We start from the raw sequence: 17,985 nt of genomic DNA, 5'->3' as shown, positions 1-17,985 counted from the left end.
GCCGAGAGGCGAAGAACTGAGGGCACGCTGCACGCCCGCAAGCCTAGATATGGGCCGACCGCTCTAGGCAGGCCAAGCCCATGCGCCATGTTTGAGCCGGAGCAGCCGTGAAGGGCCCAAATGGATCTTCTTGTTCACGGTCCGTGTGTCCTCGTTGCTGTATAAGAGAATTCGCCATTAATAATTTAAAAAAAGTTGTGCTTTCTTGTTTGATACTATAAAATTAAAATTTTCTTATCTGCAAACGAGTTTAACTTTCATACTCTGCCTTCCCTTACCATTCTCAGCCTTTTTAAATGGTGTTATTCAGGTCATGTGTGATCCCTTCGTCAAACTATTGGTCCTACCAGCTAAAGCGAACTAGCTAGGATCATTTTCACCGGTTAGGTCAATCTCAACGGAGTTTCATAAGAGTTTTATGGTATGAAATATGTTGACATGGAACTGTATCGATGAAGAGAGATGATGAAAGTTTCATGGGAGCAGAGAGAGTTTCATAGGGACGAAACTCTTCTGCACTTTTTCCAAAATATGAGTGCGTTGGAAACTAAGCCATGAAACCCCCACTGAGACTGGTCTTAATAAAACTCGATCTCTTTTCCCGATGACCAGTCATAAAGGAGATTTTTGCAAAAAAAAAAATATATCTTCTTTTCAAATCCTCTTTTTCTAATTTTTTCCTATCCCTCAAAACCTTCCCATAACCCCTCAAAGAAAGAGGAAGAACTAGATAATCTTCTTAATCCCCTTTCTTCAGTCAACTCGCGCCACCTTTGGATTCTTGCATCCACGGCCAGTGCTCATCTGCTGGCAGAGGACACCATTGAGGTCGCCACGCGGGGCGCCGCACTGGGTGCGTCACGAGGGAGGTATGGTGGAGATGTTCTAAGAGCGAATTTCTAGATGGATGATAGTTAAGACACTAGCCAGACTACTAGCTGGGGGCCAAAGTTGGTCTCCAACTATTTTTTAGCAGGTAATTATTAGCTTTAATGGGTGATAGACCGATAGTTAATGCAAAAGCCAGATGAAGCTGTTAGGAGTGTGAAGATGGAGGGCCTGCTCTTGGGTGCATGTATGTCACTCTACTCTTCCATGCTATTCTACTTTTCAAAGTAGTGCTAACAAAACTTTTCATGTCTTGTAAATCAGGTTTGTTTTTTTTTTCCAAACTTGAGATCTCATCCTTTGTAGAATGGCCAAATGTGGTTATATTTGCACCTTCATGATGCAGCACATTTAACAAAACCTGTCATGTCTTGTTAAATTTGGTTTGATCCGGTTGGATATGGCATCAAGAAGGTGCAAATTATGATGACCATGTTTCTGTCGACAGTCTAATTGAGGACCATCTCTACAACCTGCCAATGAGTACATCCAGAGCGTGACAATGTGGTCTTCAACAAAATCAGTAAGTTGTCTTTTTTTTTCTCTACCACGTAGGAGAGTTGCGTGTAATTAGGTAGAAAAAACCGGTCACCACAACATGCCAAAATCACGGCCAGGGTTAGTTTTTTAGAGACACACATGCCCTAAAATCAAATACAGAACACCCTCCACACAAAGAAAAAAACTCATTGAAGCAACTGGAGAAAAAAAAACTGAGTGAAACAAAGAGGCATTGGTTGGTCGGCAGCTTCTTGTAGTTGTAGCACGACCTGAACGCTTGGTTGCTCCCCCATCAAAGAGGCATGGCAATTTTTGCCGTGGGACATCGTGAAAACAACAAATTGGCTGCAACACACCGCCAACACTTGCTTTTGCAGAGTACCATTATGAAATCGTGAATGTTTGCCAGTGGACACCGCCTCCATTAAAATAAAGAAAAACAGCAATCGGGAGAGAGAAAGCTCAGTAAAGAGACGTTTTTACCCCTGCCGGCCTGAGTCCTATCATTTAGGTGGTCCGGTTGGACCAGCTCGGCTCGGCCCCAGTCGTCTTCTTCCTTCCCCCGTTCTCCCCATCCTCATTCCCCATCTCGACGAACCCTAGCTTCAAGCCATGGCATCGAGCTCGCATTCCACACCGTTCGGCGCGCCGCACCCAGCTTCGCCATCGCTCGACCCCTACAGAGACCAAGCTGGATTCTTGCCCTTGGTTCCTTGCCACAAGTGCGGAACCGTTTTCATCGGGCGCGTGTCGCAGAAGCCTGGCAGCAAGGGGAAGAGGTTTTACAAGTGTCCACTGCTTGAGCATGTAAGTGGTCGTTGACTTCTGATCTGGTTTTGAGGAGATGCGCATTTTTTTTTATTTTTCATCTCTTGTTTGCCAGACCGACTTTGCGTGTGGAGTGTACTACTTTGAGGAACAGTATATCAATTACTTGGTCGCCAAAGGCGTTCTTCCTCGCGCTTGTAGTCAGGTTCGAGTTCAGGGTGCCATGGCGCTCGAGGTGATGAGGGAAGGCAATGACAAGGAGAAGGCCTGCCAAGGATTTGATGGCTGCCAAGATCTGTTGGAGACTGTAGTGATTCATCTCCAAGGTTCAGAGGCACTACTGAAGTCAGTACTTGAGAGCAACAAGAAATTGTTGACCAACATGAATAAAATTGGAGAGCAGCTGCTTGTAGTTGGTGGTGTAATGGTTTTCATTTTGGTGTTAGTTCTGTTAGTGTTGTTGGTCAAGTGAAGCAGAACATCAGGTTGTCATGTATCCTAGTTATCATGTATCCAATTAGTGTTGTTGGTCATGGTCATGAACATGTATCCAGTTAGTGTTGTTGGTCATGAACATGTATCCAGCTTATCTGTACCTTGTTTGAAATCAATGATGCATCTTAACTATGTTGCAAGAAAATGGTCTGCCAAATTGTATCTGAGTTCATGAATGATGGGGCAAGAAAATGGTGTGCCAAATTGTTGCAAAAACATGCATCCAGGTTTAATTTGATCACTTCACACAACAAAGTCTGCCAACTGAGTTCATGATTGAGATTGCATAACTGAGTTCATAGGTTAATCACACTACATAACATGTTTAGCACACTACATAACAAGTTCATAGGTCCATCATCACCACCAAATAAGTTCACTACATAACAGGTTCATCACACTACATAACAGGTTCACCACAAAAAATAGATCCATTACATAAGACATGCATCACAGGTCCAGGATGAGCTTCTTCTTGCTGATCCTCTTGCCGGCCTTGCTTGCCTCCTTTTCCCCAGCCTGCATTTCTTCTCCAGTAGCCTTGGTGGTCACCACCTTTTTCTTCTTCTTCTTTTGATGCTGCACTTCTACTATTGGGGAGGAAGTTTCACCACCTAGCTCCAATGCCCTCTTGCGGCTGTAGTCATACCCAACATTAGAAAGATAAATAATAGTTTGTTGTCATAGATAACAGGCATCAAGTCTTTACACTTACCTCCTAGTGTTTGCTGCGGGGCTGTTTGTTAGAGCTGGTGGTGCAATGTTTGGTGGGCTGTTTGTCAGAGCAGGATAGACAGTTGTTTCTTGAGCACCTTCAATCTGTGATTGCTGGGTAGAGACAGTTGTTGTGGCAGTGCTTTTCTTTTTCTTTGCTCTCTTGGGCTTTGGTGGTGCATCAGAGTCATAAACAGTTTCATTACAGGTCTTCATCATGTGACCAAACCCTCCACACCTCTTGCACTGGCACTTGCTGGCCACAAATGTTTCTTGAACACTACTCCTCTATACCTCTTATTAAAATTCTTCACTAGATGCCTCATGCACTCTCTATGCTCTACTCCATTTGGGAAAACATATGTAACTCCCTTATCTATTCCTTTGCCTGCATCTGTGCATATGACCAGGCCTAGAGGAGTCCCAATTGCCACTTTAAGTTTCTCAAAAAACCATTTCTAATTTTCAGCAGTTTCAGACTCAAAGACACCATATGCCACTGGAAAAAGCCAGTTGTGTCCATCCACAGCTGAAGCAGAAGCTAACTGCCCTCTCCACCTCCCAGTCAAAACTGTTGAGTCAACACCTAAGAAGGGTTTGCATCTATTCAAAAAACCTTGAACACAGCTCTTAAATGCAACAAACATCCTTGTGAACCTCCTCTTATTACCAGCCAGTATCCACTCAATGTCCACAATGCTACCAGGATTTGTCCTGTCCACCTCAGCCTTGAATCTAAAAACATCTTCAAGGCTATCATCCCATTTTCCTTGAATTTGCTCTAGAGCCATTTGCAGTCCATCCCAGACAACATAGTATGAAAGTTGGATGTTGTACTTGTTCTGCAAATCCTTCCTCAGTTTACTAGCTTGAATTGTTGGTTCATCCTTCAGGATGGTAATGGCCCTGTCCCTCACCCAGGCATTGGTAGCCATGCAGTTCTTCTCCAGTTGGGATGTGCTGGCACAAGTATGTTTTTCCCAACTTCTTTATCTGACAAATAAAAGGAAGGCAAAGCATCAAACACATGTTAGGAAAAATAAGAACCAAAATGTAAGGAAATTTGAAAAAGAAATAAACTGACCTACCAAGTCTTGCCATCTTGCAATTGAGAAGCATGTATCCTCCACTTGCACCTCTTCTTCTTGCTCTTGAATCCTTTGCAGTGCCCTCTATACCTTTTGGATTCACTGTAAGGAGCTGTAATTTCAAACTCTTTTAGCACAGCATATTGTCTAATAGCCCTCTTAAAGGTGTCCCCATCCTCAAATGTGACACCACATTCTATAGTTGGGTTTTCTAAGTTAGTAACATGCTCATTGATCTCACAACCAGCATCATCATCAACATACAAATCATCATGAACAAGAGAGTCAGAGTTAGTATCCCCCTCTGATGCTTGTTGATCTTGCTGTTTTGGCATATAATGGCCCTCATCATTGACTCCAACATACTCCTCAACATCTTCTTCCCATGAAACATCATCATCAGCATGCTTCTTCTTGCTTCTTCCTTGAGCAGGTGTGGATTTCTCAGCTGAGTCATCAGAGTTAGAAGAGTGAACACTGTCATCATCACTTTCTCCCCCACTAAGTGACTCCACATCAGCCTCACCTCCACCAGGCCCAACAGTTTCAACAGTCTGATTGTTCTACCCATCATCATGACCAAGCAAAGGGGCAGCAATGGGAGAGCAACAAATGCACTGGCCTCATTATCCAAAGACACACTCTGACTATATGCAATAGGAATCATGTCATAAAAATTCATAAACAAAGGTAGCCGCCTTAGGTCCCAATAATTGTTAGTAGCATCCATCAAAGCTGCATCTAAGGTTAGATTGGTATAGCATTGGGTGTTCTTGTCGAAATATGTCAAATTGAAGCCCTAATTCTTCCCAATAGACACTTTGGCAGCTACATCCTTACTTAAATCAATCATATTCAGAGTGTCCCTATTAACAATGAGATGAAAATTTGCTGCATTGTGAGCCACATTTCTACCGTCATCACAAGCCTTATAGTAACATGGGACACGCACTCTATGCGTAATGCAGAACTACTGTCCATCCTAAAAAATGGACAAGAACAAAAAATCATGAAAACCCTAGCTCCGGATGCGCAAATCGACCCCCAAGTTCACTGCAACCCTTTTAACCAACCCCAGATCGAAAAGTGGAAGAGGATAAGAGTGCATACCCCTCAGGAACCCATGACAGATTCACTCCCTTGGACGGTGAATCTATGCTCAGGCGGAGCCACTTCGATTTTGCCAGTGAAGCCATCTTCATGCATCCATGGCACACCAACTGTGGGGAAGAGACGGCGGTGTGGGCGGCAGGAGACGATGGCGTGGTTGGCTAGAGACGACGGCGCTACGGGAGACTAGAGACGGCGGTGTGGGTGGCTAGAGACGGCGGCGCTGCGGGAGACTAGAGACGTTGCCGGCTAGGGTTGGATAGAGCATAGGGTCTGGTTCGACAAAGGGGCAACGCTGGTCATTTTGGAATTTTTCTCTCCCGATTGCTGTTTTTCTTATTTTAATGGAGGCGGTGTCCACTAGCAAACATTCGCGATTTCATAATGGTACTCAGCAAAAGCAAGTGTTGGCGATGTGTTGCAGCCAATTTATTGTTTTCGCGATGTCCCATAGCAAAAATTGCCAAGAGGCATTGGTTGCGATGTTTCAATAATGTCCAGGCGATGAAGATCACCAAAGTGTTGAAGCCCTTGCATTGGGTCTTGGGCGCTCATCGTGTTGCACGTCACCACCACTCATGGAAGACCTAATGCCCTCATCTCGGCGCCAAGTTATGCGCCCCGACGTTGGTAAAGGCCAGGACCAAAGCTGTTGAGCGAACACGCTTAAGGTGAGGAAATGTTGGATTGTCTCATCCTCCTGGTCACACAGGACGCATCTTGTCAGATGTTGTAGTCCTATACGCACTAGTCGGTCGGCTGTCCAACATCGGTTGTGTGTGGCAAGCCAAAGGAAAAACTTACAGCAAAGCGGTGCCCAAGATTTCCACAAGCGCTTCAAAACTGATAGCCCCTGTGAAGAAGCGTTTGTAAGCTGACCAGGCGGAGTAATTAAACTCCTGAAGGGTCCGAGTCCAAACGTGAAGGTCTTGTTGGTCGTCTTGGAGCTAGAACCGTTCAAGCATGTCCCACAACTGAAGGTACCATACGTTGGACGAAACGGATAAGCCACCTTGGATGTCCTTGATCCATCTCTGGTTTTGTAGCGCCTCATGGACCGTCCGCCTTGAGAGAGCCCTTTTGTTAATGAATGGTACCGATGTTGGCGCTATGTCCTTGATCAATTTTCCATGGAGCCATCTATAGGTCCAAAACATGGTTGATTTCCCATTGTCGACCACTATGGAGACTGAAATGGCAAATAAGGCTTGAACATTGGGATGAACGTGGATATCAAAGAGAACCCAAGGCCAGAGCCAGCGCATGCGAAGTGCCTAACCCAAGGTTTCTAAGTTATGGATGCCAAGTCGATCTGCCCAGTTTTGGTGGACGGCAAGCCCTTTCCAGGCGATGGGGCAATGTCCCCCAATCCCCCATGGACCTCTTGTCGTCTTTTCCAAAGAAATGCATGCCTACGCTTGTCGATGGCTCGAATGACCCACTTGGTCACATCCAACGCGATCAACATATAGACAGGAACCACGGTGAGCATGGTGCGAACTGTGGTGACACAGCTTGGTCATAAAACACTTGCCATCCTATGAACAATCGTCATAAACAGCCTTTGTTTGTGACAGATAAGTGCTATGTCATCTAGCAACTGTCATAGAAGCCCATATTTCTTGCAGTGACAAGTCATCATGGCTGCTTTCTAGCCTGGCAGAATGTCATCCATCTTGTCAATGATGGGTTGAAGGTTGGTGTGGTAGAACTGCCTGAAATAACATGTTTTTGGAGACGCTCGTTGAAAGGATCAAGATGCCCAAGAGGGGGGGTGAATTGGGCTAATTCTAAATTTTCTTGCAATAATCAAATCCTACGGATAGCCCAATTAACCCCTTGTGCCTAGAAAAGTGTTTATATCAAACTAATGCACAACAACCTCTCAACCTAAGTTCCAAACTTACTCTAGCAAGCAATTCTTATGGAAATGAAGACAAGTATTGAATTGCTCAAAGTAAATGCTCAAAGTAAGTGCTCAAAGTAAATAGAGAGAGAGAGAGAGGAACGCGGCGATGTTTTGCCGAGGTATCAGAGAGTCGCCACTCCCCACTAGTCCTCGTTGGAGCACCCGCGCAAGGGTGTAGCTCCCCCTTGATCCGCGCAAGGATCAAGTGCTCTCTACGGGTTGATTCTTTGACACTCCGTCGTGGCGAATCACCCAAAACCGCTCACAACTTGAGTTGGGTCACCCACAAGCTCCGCCGGGTGAACACCAAACTCCCAATCACCACCAAGCCATCTAGGTGATGGCGATCACCAAGAGTAACAAGCACGAACTCTCACTTGACCACGCGAAGCCTAATGAGAAGATGGATGCACACTTTGCTAGTCTTGATTTGCTAGTGAGGCTACTCTCTTGGATTCTCAAATCACAAACACCTCACTAGGACCTTGCTCTTCTTGGCACTCACAAACGTGTTTCTCAGCTGTTGGAATGAGCAAAAGATGCTCCACTCACGAGTGGAGCTTCTATTTATAAGCCAGCCTGAAAAACGAACCGTTATGAGCTTCTGCGGGATGACCGGACGCTCCGGTCGTGATGACTGGACGCTCCGGTCAGTTCAACCCGCGAAATAGTTTTCAAGTGATGACCGGACGCTGTCAGGGTCCGGTCAGTACCGACCGGACGCGTCCGATCGCTCTTGGATGCTTACTGTAAACGACCGGACGCTGGATACTCAGGGTCCGATCACACTGACCAGACACGTCCGGTCACTCTTTTCCAAGTCTGGACCCTTACTGGAGTCGACCGGACGCTGGCCCTCAGCGTCCGGTCAGATGACCTCCCAGCGTCCGGTCACACCAGACTTGATCTTCTCGGTCAAATGAACTGACCGAACCCTGCGGCCAGCGTCCAGTCGCACCGGAGCCAGCGTCCGGTCAGTATTTGACCCTCCATTCACTTCCAACTTCCGAACATATGTGAATGAAGTTTGCTCCAAAGGATCTTAGGCATTCATAGGAGCTACCTAGAGCTAGTTTTAACAAGTGTGCACCACACCTAACTCACTAGACTCAACTAGGTCAAGCTACCCGTTCATACCCCCCTTCATAGTACGGCCAAAGGAAAAACAAAGTCCTAAACTACTCTAAATGTCTCTCCAACTTCAATCGACACTTAGAACTAGTTATCCTTAACCTTGTCGTCCATCCTTTGAAAACCGAAACGATTTCCATCATAGGGGCATGACAACCTCGATTGCCCAATCGATCTCTATTACCATGACCTAACTTAATTGTCTCTGCAAAACACACGTTAGTCATAGTAATCTTGTATTGACATTAATCACCGAAATCCAACTAGGGGCCTAGATGCTTTCAATCTCCCCCTTTTTGGTGATTGATGACAATACCACCTCGAGTATGTTATGGAGTGAGGTTTTTGACGGGCTTGGTTCATATAAGCTTTTGTCAATAAGAACAAAAGAGTTAGTCAAGCTTATATGACCCAAGCCAAACCAATGTACTCAAAGGATATGAATTGAGCATGAGTACCAAAAACAAAGTTCATTTGCTTCGAAGTGTAAACGCGGAAGCAAAAGCAAATGAGCATTCCACAAGTGATATGACATAGAGATAAAGCAAAGTAGAAGTCACACATGTCAAATATCACAACCACGTAGATAGCACTATCACATATAAATAAGAATACGCATGAAAGTAAACACACGAATGCATAAGTAGTAGTGTATCACACAAATAAAACTCCAAAAGTATATAATAAGCTAATACTAGATAACTAGCTCCCCCTGAAACTCGCTCCCCCTAAGTCTACATACTCAAACCCTCTCCCCCTTTGGCGTCAAACACCAAAACCTAGGGGTCGGATGGTGGGGCTGCAGCGGACGAGTCGGGCGCTGAAGTACGTGGAGCAAGGTGGAATTGGGCGCCATTATCATCTGACCCTGAGCTCTGAACTGACTAACCCTCTGAAGCAGGAAGTGTCGCTGAAGCAGTCTAGGTCTGAGCTGGTGCTGCCTGTGAAGCTGCAAGTATGTCTGTCGTAGGATCTGACGAGGCGACAGATGAGGGGAGCCACTGAGTAGTCATGATAGCTAGAGCGGCTGTAGACGGACCGGCAGTATGCATGTGAGGCGGGGTAGGCATGCCGGTCAACTCACTGAAAGATGCTCCAAGACTCCTGGAGACTGATGACTCAGGCACGAATAGTGAGGATGTCTGCTCTGGTGAGAAACCTGTGTGATAAGGAGTGAACTGCGGGGCTACACCAGGTGAGGCTAACCACTGGGACACCTATACAGGAGGTGATGGAAACTGAGCTGGAGGCTGTCCCTGACTCTGAAGCCCGATAGGCTGTACTGCTGGAGTCGTCGAAGTGGTAAGAGGCTGTGCAAGCTGGGGCAAAGTCTGTGGCAGTGGGATCCCAATGGCTGTCACTACATGCTGCATGAATCCCATGAGCTGCTGCTGCATAAGTAACTGCTGGTGCTGAAGGAGCTGCTGCTGCCGCTGAAACTCGTCCTGACGAGCCTGAAACTGTGCGAAGTTTGTAGCTGTCTCCTGTGCCTGGCGTGTCTGATCCTGCTGCATCCGCTCAAGAATAGCAATGAGAGCGGGGTTTGTCTGTGGAGCAGGTGGAGCAGAACTGGAGCTACCTGCCTCTGCATCATGTCTGCGTGGAGGCATCTGAGGTATAGGCTGGTAGTCGTCGTCGGAGCTATCACTGTACTCACTCACCTCCTGCTGTGCCTCTAGCTCCGCCTCCTCAGTGGCTGCAATCCCTCTGATGATCTCGTCCTGCTGAGCTGCGGACTCTAGCACGTCGGGACGATGGCTAGGCTATCTAGGTGCCGGAGGAGTGGCGTGTCTGATCCTCTGTGACAGGTTGTAAGCTGGGAACTCCGTAGTGGCACCTGTATACTCATCCATCATGCCAGGGGGCTTATCAATCACAACTCTATGGATGAGAAACGTGATCCAGTGAGCATAGGGAAGCTGCCTGCGACCCTTGAATTCCTCAGCTATAGTATCCTCCATCTCTGAAAGAAGGAGGTCCCAGATGTCAAACACTGTCATCTGCATAATGGCATTGAGAAGCCAGAGCTGTAAGCGAGTCAGGCCCTCCCTGTATCCCAACCTGGGAAGCAATGTCCTCCTGATGATGGCCTCTAGTATCCTCGCTGTAGGAGTCAAGTCACTGGGGTTCCTGCTCGACCCCTCACCAAACGACTCCTTGAAGCAATGGCGCACTAAGTCTGTAGGGGGCACCAACCCTCCATGAGGACGCCTGGGAGGCTCCTGATGTCCATAGCAAACCTCATGCATCCTTACAGGCTGCTCCTGTAGTCTCAGTATCTCTCTGGCCCTGCTACTCGTCACTCTATAGTCTTTGCCGTTGAAGGCAAAGTGAATGAATCTGTGATGAGGATCGATGTAGAGCGAGGCATAAAACTGACGAACCCAAGAAGGTACATATATCCCTGTCCGTCCAATCAGATCTGACAGTCCTGGCAAATATGACAAATATTGCCGAATCCCCTCTCCGTCTGCTGCCATAATGGACTCTATCGGACAGACCCTCTGTGATCTGAACACTGCCCCACTGTTTAGATATGCATTGTAGAAATCCTCCTGCAGTGGTGTGTAGAACCCCTCAGCTGCTCTCTCATCCCTCCTCGGAGGAAACCAAACCTCAAACTCAACAAACCGCAGCTGCTGAACCTGCCTAGCTATAGTAGCCCTCAAGTCGAGGTGAACCACTGGAGGCGGACCCTGTGGTCTGGGTGGAGGGCGTGGACCCCTACGCTATGTAGCGGGCCTCGGTGGAACTGCAGCACTGGTACGACTCGAGCGGCGTAGCTGAGGTGCCGGCTCGGTCTCCTGACTCTCCTGAGTCTCCTGGGCTGGCTGAGGCTCTGCTGGTGAAGGCTGCTGCTGTGCTGACGGACCCTCCTCAATGGCAACCCGTCGTCCTACAAGCGTGGCAGTCCCAGCTGGACTACCGTGACGACGCTCAACCTCCTCAATCGCAGCTCTGACTGTGGGTGAAACTGGCTGATCTGCAATGACAATTCCGCTGCGGGTGCCACCTCTCTCGGCACGCTCTGCGGCCTCTGCAACAGCTGCTGCTCTAGCTGTCTCTGCGTCGGGGTACTTCCGCTTCTTGGATGTTACTTGCTTGGTTGATTTGCCCTTGGATCCGGCTGGCTGACGAGGCGGGGGCCTCCGATCATCATCACCTGGGCCACCACCAACATTCTTGGTGCGAGCCATCTGAACTGACAAGATGGTGAACTGACGCTGATGAAGATTAACTGTCAAACTGTCGCTTTCGAGGCTTGGCCTTGATCCTTACTCGCGAGCTTGGCTCCGAGTTGACTGCCAACTGCCAATTGAACCACAACGGAACTGACTCGCTGCACGATAGAATAGATGGATATACAAATAAATACCATATGTCTAATAGATGCGAAACCCTAGCAGAGAAAGCAATGTAGATGCGAAATTGAATCGAATGGCTTTCTACCTGACAAACAGCGAACCGAGAAGAGATAAGATGTCACGCGGGGGATCCTTGGAACCGGGCTAGGGTTAGGTCAAACGCCCTGAATGCAATTGGAAATCAGTGCATTTAGAATTGATCTAGATCACAATTGGAGATCAAGATTGAAACGCCGAACTCCGCCTTACCAACCAATGGGAGGATAGGGCAAGAGCACTTGGCATGAAGACGAGCAGCCTAGCAACGGTGGAGCGGCGAACTTCGGCGCGAGGTGGCCGGCGCGGTGCTACAGAGTCGAGCTGGCACGGTGGCTCGGCTGCAGGGCATGAGGAGGCTGCGGCGCGGCTGCTCGGGCTAGGGCTGGCGAGCGAGGCTGCGGCGGCTCGGCGAGGCAGCGGCGGCTTGGTGAGGTAGCGGCGGCGCGGCGAGGCAGCGGCGGTGTGGCTTGGTGGCGCGTGGGCTAGGGCACGGCTGTGGTTTAGGCTTAGATCAAGGAAGAAGAGAAACACGGTTCGGATAAATAGCCCCCAAAACGCGACAGAAAAGGAAACGGAAAAGAGTCTTGAAGCCGCGCGAGATCCACTGACCGGACGCTCTGATGGTAGCGACCGGACGCTACCACCCAGCGTCCGGTCGATTCCAGAGAGGTCCAAATCCTCTAGAATCGGGACCGGACGCGTCCGGTGGTCCATGACCGGACGCAGGCAGGGTCCGGTCAGTACAATTTGATCTTCCTCCAATCGACCGGACGCTGAACTCTTTCTGACCAGATGCACAGACGCAGCGTCCGGTCACTCCTTCAACAGCAGTTCACCTCCTGTGAACTGACCGGACGCTGGACAGCAGCGTCCGGTGCAGCGTCCGGTGCACCTTTTCTAGCAAATCTTCAAACTCCCTTCACGCTGCCTGTTCCCAATCAAGTCCCAACTTGAATAAGATCCAAATAAACACCAATTGGGACTGATGTGAGTGACCTCTCTCAAACCCTCATATTTTTCAAAGTATTTTGCCTTAGGCTATAATTCTTTTTAAGAAAATAAGCAACAAGAGGGCAAATGGAACAAAACGACAAAACAACAATCATGCATATGTAATGCTTGTAAGTAAATCTAGTTGCTTGTCAAGTTTGATCCAAGGTTAAGCTTCTTCACACGCTTTTCGGCGGTTATCTTAACCATGTTAGACAAGCCCTATATGCATTTCCACAAATTAAACATGTTGTATATTACAATGAATGCAAGAGACAACACAAGCTCAATTTTTTGTGAAGTTACTAAAATCAAGTACATTGAGCTCGTTCCGCAATCTACAAAATGTAGCTTCATCTAGCGGTTTAGTGAAGATATCCGCTAATTGATCTTCGGATCTTACACCTTCTAGTGATATATCATTTTTAGCTACATGATCTCTTAGAAAGTGATGGCGGATATCTATATGCTTGGTGCGAGAGTGTTGAACCGGATTATTTGCAAGTTTCACTGCACTTTCATTATCACACAAAAGAGGTACTTTCTCTAGAACTACTCCATAGTCTAGTAAAGTTTGTTTCATGTATAATATTTGTGCACAACAAGCACCCGCGGCAATGTATTCCGCTTCGGCGGTGGACAAAGCCACACTATTTTGTTTCTTGGAGGACCAAGACACAAGTGATCTACCAAGCAAATGGCACCCTCCGGATGTGCTCTTTCTATCAACTTTGCATCCGGCGTAATCCAAATCGGAATAGCCAATTAATTCAAATAAAGCTCCTTTGGGATACCAAAGGCCAATGCTTGGAGTGTGCTTAAGATACCTAAGGATTCTTTTTACGGTAATTAAATGTGTTTCCTTAGGACTAGCTTGAAACCTAGCACACATACACACACTAAACATGATGTCGGGCCTAGATGTGGTTAAATATAACAAGCTACCAATCATAGAGCGGTAGAGAGTTTGATCAACCGAGTTACCTCCCTCATCTAGGTCGAGATGTCCATTGGTAGGCATTGGGGTCTTGATTGGCTTACATTCATCCATCTTGAATCTCTTGAGAAGGTCTTTTGTGTATTTCTCTTGAGAGATAAAGATGCCTTCTTTCATTTGCTTGACTTGAAAACCAAGAAAGAATGTAAGCTCACCAATCATTGACATCTCGAACTCCTTAGACATCAATTCACCAAATTCTTTGCATGAGTCTTCATTTGATGATCCAAAGATAATATCATCAACATATACTTGACAAATGAAGATATGCCCATCAAGCTTCTTGGTGAATAGTGTGGTGTCGACCTTCCCAATGGTGAAGCCCTTCTCAATAAGGAAATCCCGAAGGCGCTCATACCAAGCTCTTAGGGCTTGCTTAAGCCCATATAGTGCCTTGGACAACCTATAAACATGATTAGGGTATCTAGGGTCTTCAAAACTGGGAGGTTGATCAACATAGACTAGTTCATTAATAAAGCCATTTAAGAATGCACTTTTCACATCCATTTGATATAGTTTCATTTCATGATGTGATGCATATGCAAGAAGGATACGGATGGCTTCTAATCTTGCAACCGGTGCAAAGGTTTCTCCAAAGTCCAAACCTTCAACTCGAGAGAATCCCTTTGCCACTAGTCTTGCCTTGTTCCTCACAACAACACCTTGATCATCTTGCTTGTTGCGGAACACCCACTTTGTTCCAATCACTCTTGCACCTTTTGGTCGCTCTTCAAGATTCCATACTTCATTGCGAGTGAAGTTGTTCAACTCTTCATGCATGGCATTGATCCAATTCGGATCTTTTAGAGCTTCTTCTACCTTGGTAGGCTCATAGCAAGAGACAAAAGAGTGATGAGCAATAAATGAGGTAAGTTTTTGAGATCTAGTCATCACCCCCTTTGTTGGACTCCCTATGATGAGATCTTGTGGATGATCTTGTAGGAGAGGTGTATTTCTTCTATTGACCACTTGAGGAGGAGGTTGTGGAGCATCAACATCTTGTGCTTGTACCACCATTTGCTCATGGGAGATGTGAGTATCTTCATTTTCTACTCTCCCAACTTTATCACCATCTTGTGGTACATTTGATGAAGAGGGTTGGTTAATGACTTGTACATCATCTTCATCATCTTTTGGCTTGATGTCTCCCACTGGAATATTCTTCATAGCATCCCTCAATGGTTCATCACCTACATCATCAAGATTCTCATGTGCTCGTTGGGAGCCGTTAGATTCATCAAATTCCACATCATATGTTTCTTCAACCAAGCCGGTGGCATGATTAAATACTCTATATGCTTTGGACTTCGATGAGTAACCAACAAGAAAACCTATATCACAACGCCTTTGAAACTTCCCTAGATGTTGCCGCTTCTTGTAGATGTAGCACTTGCAACCAAACACCCTAAAGAAGGAGACGTCCGGCTTCTTCCCATTGAGCAACTCATATGGTGTCTTGACAAGGAACTTTTGAAGAAATAGGCGGTTGGATGCATAACATGCGGTGTTGATTGCTTCCGCCCATAGAGCTTCGGGGGTGTTGTACTCATCTAGCATTGTCCTTGCAAGAGTGATCAAAGTCCGGTTCTTCCTCTCAACTACACCATTTTGTTGAGGAGTATAGGTTGCGGAGACTTCAAGTTTGATTCCAACTTCATCACAATAAGCTTCTATGTTTGTGTTGTCAAACTCTTTGCCATTGTCACTTCTTATCTTTTTGAGCTTCACTTCAAATTCATTTTGTGCTCTCTTGGCAAACTTCTTGAAACAAGATGCAACTTCGGATTTGTCATGAAGGAAGAACACCCATGTATATCTTGAATAGTCATCCACAATCACAAGACAATAGAGATTTCCTCCCAAACTCTTGTATGTTGTTGGTCCGAATAAATCCATGTGTAGGAGTTCTAGCACTCTTGTGGTTGACATGAAAGCTTTGGTTGGATGAGTGTTTGCAACTTGCTTGCCGGCTTGACATGCACTACAAAGCTTGTCCTTCTCAAACTTCACATCCTTCAACCCTCTCACCAAATCATTCTTCATAAGCTTCTTGAGTGAGCTCATCCCAACATGAGCAAGCCTTCTATGCCATAGCCACCCAAGTGTTGTTTTGGTGAATAGACAAGTCTTCAAGTTTGCATCTTCGGAGGTGAAGTCAACTAGATATAAGTTGTTGTATCTAAATCCATTGAATATCACTTGATTGTCATCTACCTTAGATACAACCACCTCCTTCTCGGTGAACAAGCATTGGAAGCCAAGATCACACAATTGACCAACGGATAGCAAGTTGAAACTCAATGAAGCAACATAGAGCACATTTGAGATGGAATGATCATTTGATATTGCCACTTTGCCCAATCCTTTGACCTTGCCCTTTGAATTATCTCCAAATGTTATTTTCTCTTGTCCATCTACCTCTTCATCTAGTGAGGTGAACATACGAGGATCACCGGTCATATGTTGAGTGCAACCACTATCAATAACCCAATGACTTCCACCGGTCTTGTAGTTCACCTACACACAAGAGATTCAAGCTTTAGGGATCCAAGCTTGTTGAGGGCCCTTCACCTTCTCAACAAGTGACTTAGCCACCCAAATCTTCTTAGGCCTACTCTTGTTGGGGGGGCCTAAGAACATGACTTTCATCTTTCCACTCGAATCTTTTCTAAGCATGTAGTGAGCATTGAAAGCAAAGGGTCTAGCATGCTTGGGCAAGGGTTGTGGTGGTGGAGTTTGACACTCATGAGCAAAATGGCCTTCTTGTCCACATTCAAAACATCTCTTTGGCTTTGGCTTTGGCTTTGATTGTTGGTGTTGAGCTTGAGCCTTCTTCTTCTCTACACTTGCCATATATCCAATGCCACTTCTATCCATCTTCATGACGGTATTCATGAGTAGCTCACTTTGGAGATGCTTGCCTCTAGCAAACTTGCTCAATCCCACCTTGAGATGCTCTTTCTCTATCTTGAGCTTCTTGTTCTCTTCTTTGAGAATATCATTGTTCTTTTCCTCCTTGAGTTTCTTGATTTCTTCTTTTAACTTCTCATTCTCAAGGATCACCTCTTTGTCATGATCAAGAGTTTCTAGCACAATGGTGTTGTGACTTTTCATCTCTTCAAGATCTTTCATGAGCTTCTCATTGTTACTCTTGAGCTTGACATACTCATTATAGTCATTGCATTCAACCACTTGCTTGCCCTTGCTACTAGATCCATGCTCAATGCTTTCATCAATTAAATCATCACATGAGGTAGCTATATCAATCTTAACAACATGGTTAGTAGCATCATGTGGCTCATTTGGTAAGAATTCTTGTGCAATAATAAGGGTATCATAATTGATCTTTAGAGTTGCATATTCATCTTTTAGCTTATTGTGACTTGTGATAAGCTCATTGTGTACCCACTCAAGTTTATCATTTTTATCTTTAAGCTCTTTCTTAGAAGATTTGAGCTCCTTGAGTTTGGATGATATAGAATCATTTGTTTCCTTGAGCTCATCATTAGCCTTTTCTAATGTATCACACTTAGCTAAGAGTGAATCATTTTTAGCATCAAGCTTTTCATTTGTAGCTCTACTCTTTCTAATGATCTTAGTATATTTTCTAAGTATTTTGACAAGATCATCATAAGTAGGTGAGCCATCATCATCGCTATCACTATCATCACTAGCATGTTCATCATCACTACTATCATCACTCTTAGTTACCTTGCGTTCACCTTTGGCCATAAGGCATAGGTGTGTAGAGGATGATGGCGATGGTGGTGGTGAAGATGCAAGATCAATAGCAATGGCGGCCACCTTTTCATCATCACTATCATCATCGGATGATCCACTTGATGAGTCAATGTCCGTGAGCCAATCACCGACAATATAGGCCTTGCCACTCTTCTTCTTCTTGTAGAACTCCCTCTTTTTGCCATCTCTCTTCTTGTATGGCTTGTTCTTCTTCTTTTCATCTTCATCACTTGAATCATCTTTCTTGCC

General features: G+C 45.9%; 1 protein-coding gene across 1 annotated transcript; it reads right to left on the bottom strand.

Moving 5' to 3' along the window:
• Positions 1–3,824: 3,824 nt before the first annotated feature.
• On the bottom strand, positions 3,825–4,301 carry LOC136537049 (uncharacterized). Its single transcript, XM_066529145.1, has one exon. It carries the CDS (start codon positions 4,299–4,301, stop codon positions 3,825–3,827), a length of 477 nt encoding a protein of 158 aa, XP_066385242.1.
• Between the last annotated feature and the right edge of the window lie 13,684 nt (positions 4,302–17,985).

Source organism: Miscanthus floridulus, chromosome 2 (genome assembly GCF_019320115.1).
Source record: "Miscanthus floridulus cultivar M001 chromosome 2, ASM1932011v1, whole genome shotgun sequence".
In the NCBI taxonomy this organism is placed as follows: domain Eukaryota; kingdom Viridiplantae; phylum Streptophyta; class Magnoliopsida; order Poales; family Poaceae; genus Miscanthus; species Miscanthus floridulus.
Note: the sequence above shows the minus strand (reverse complement) of the source record. Positions and strands in the feature narration are given on the sequence as shown.

Bases quoted from the DNA above. Each gene is read 5' to 3' on its own strand.
- LOC136537049 (XM_066529145.1), bottom strand. From the start codon at position 4,301: ATGGCTACCAATGCCTGGGTGAGGGACAGGGCCATTACCATCCTGAAG.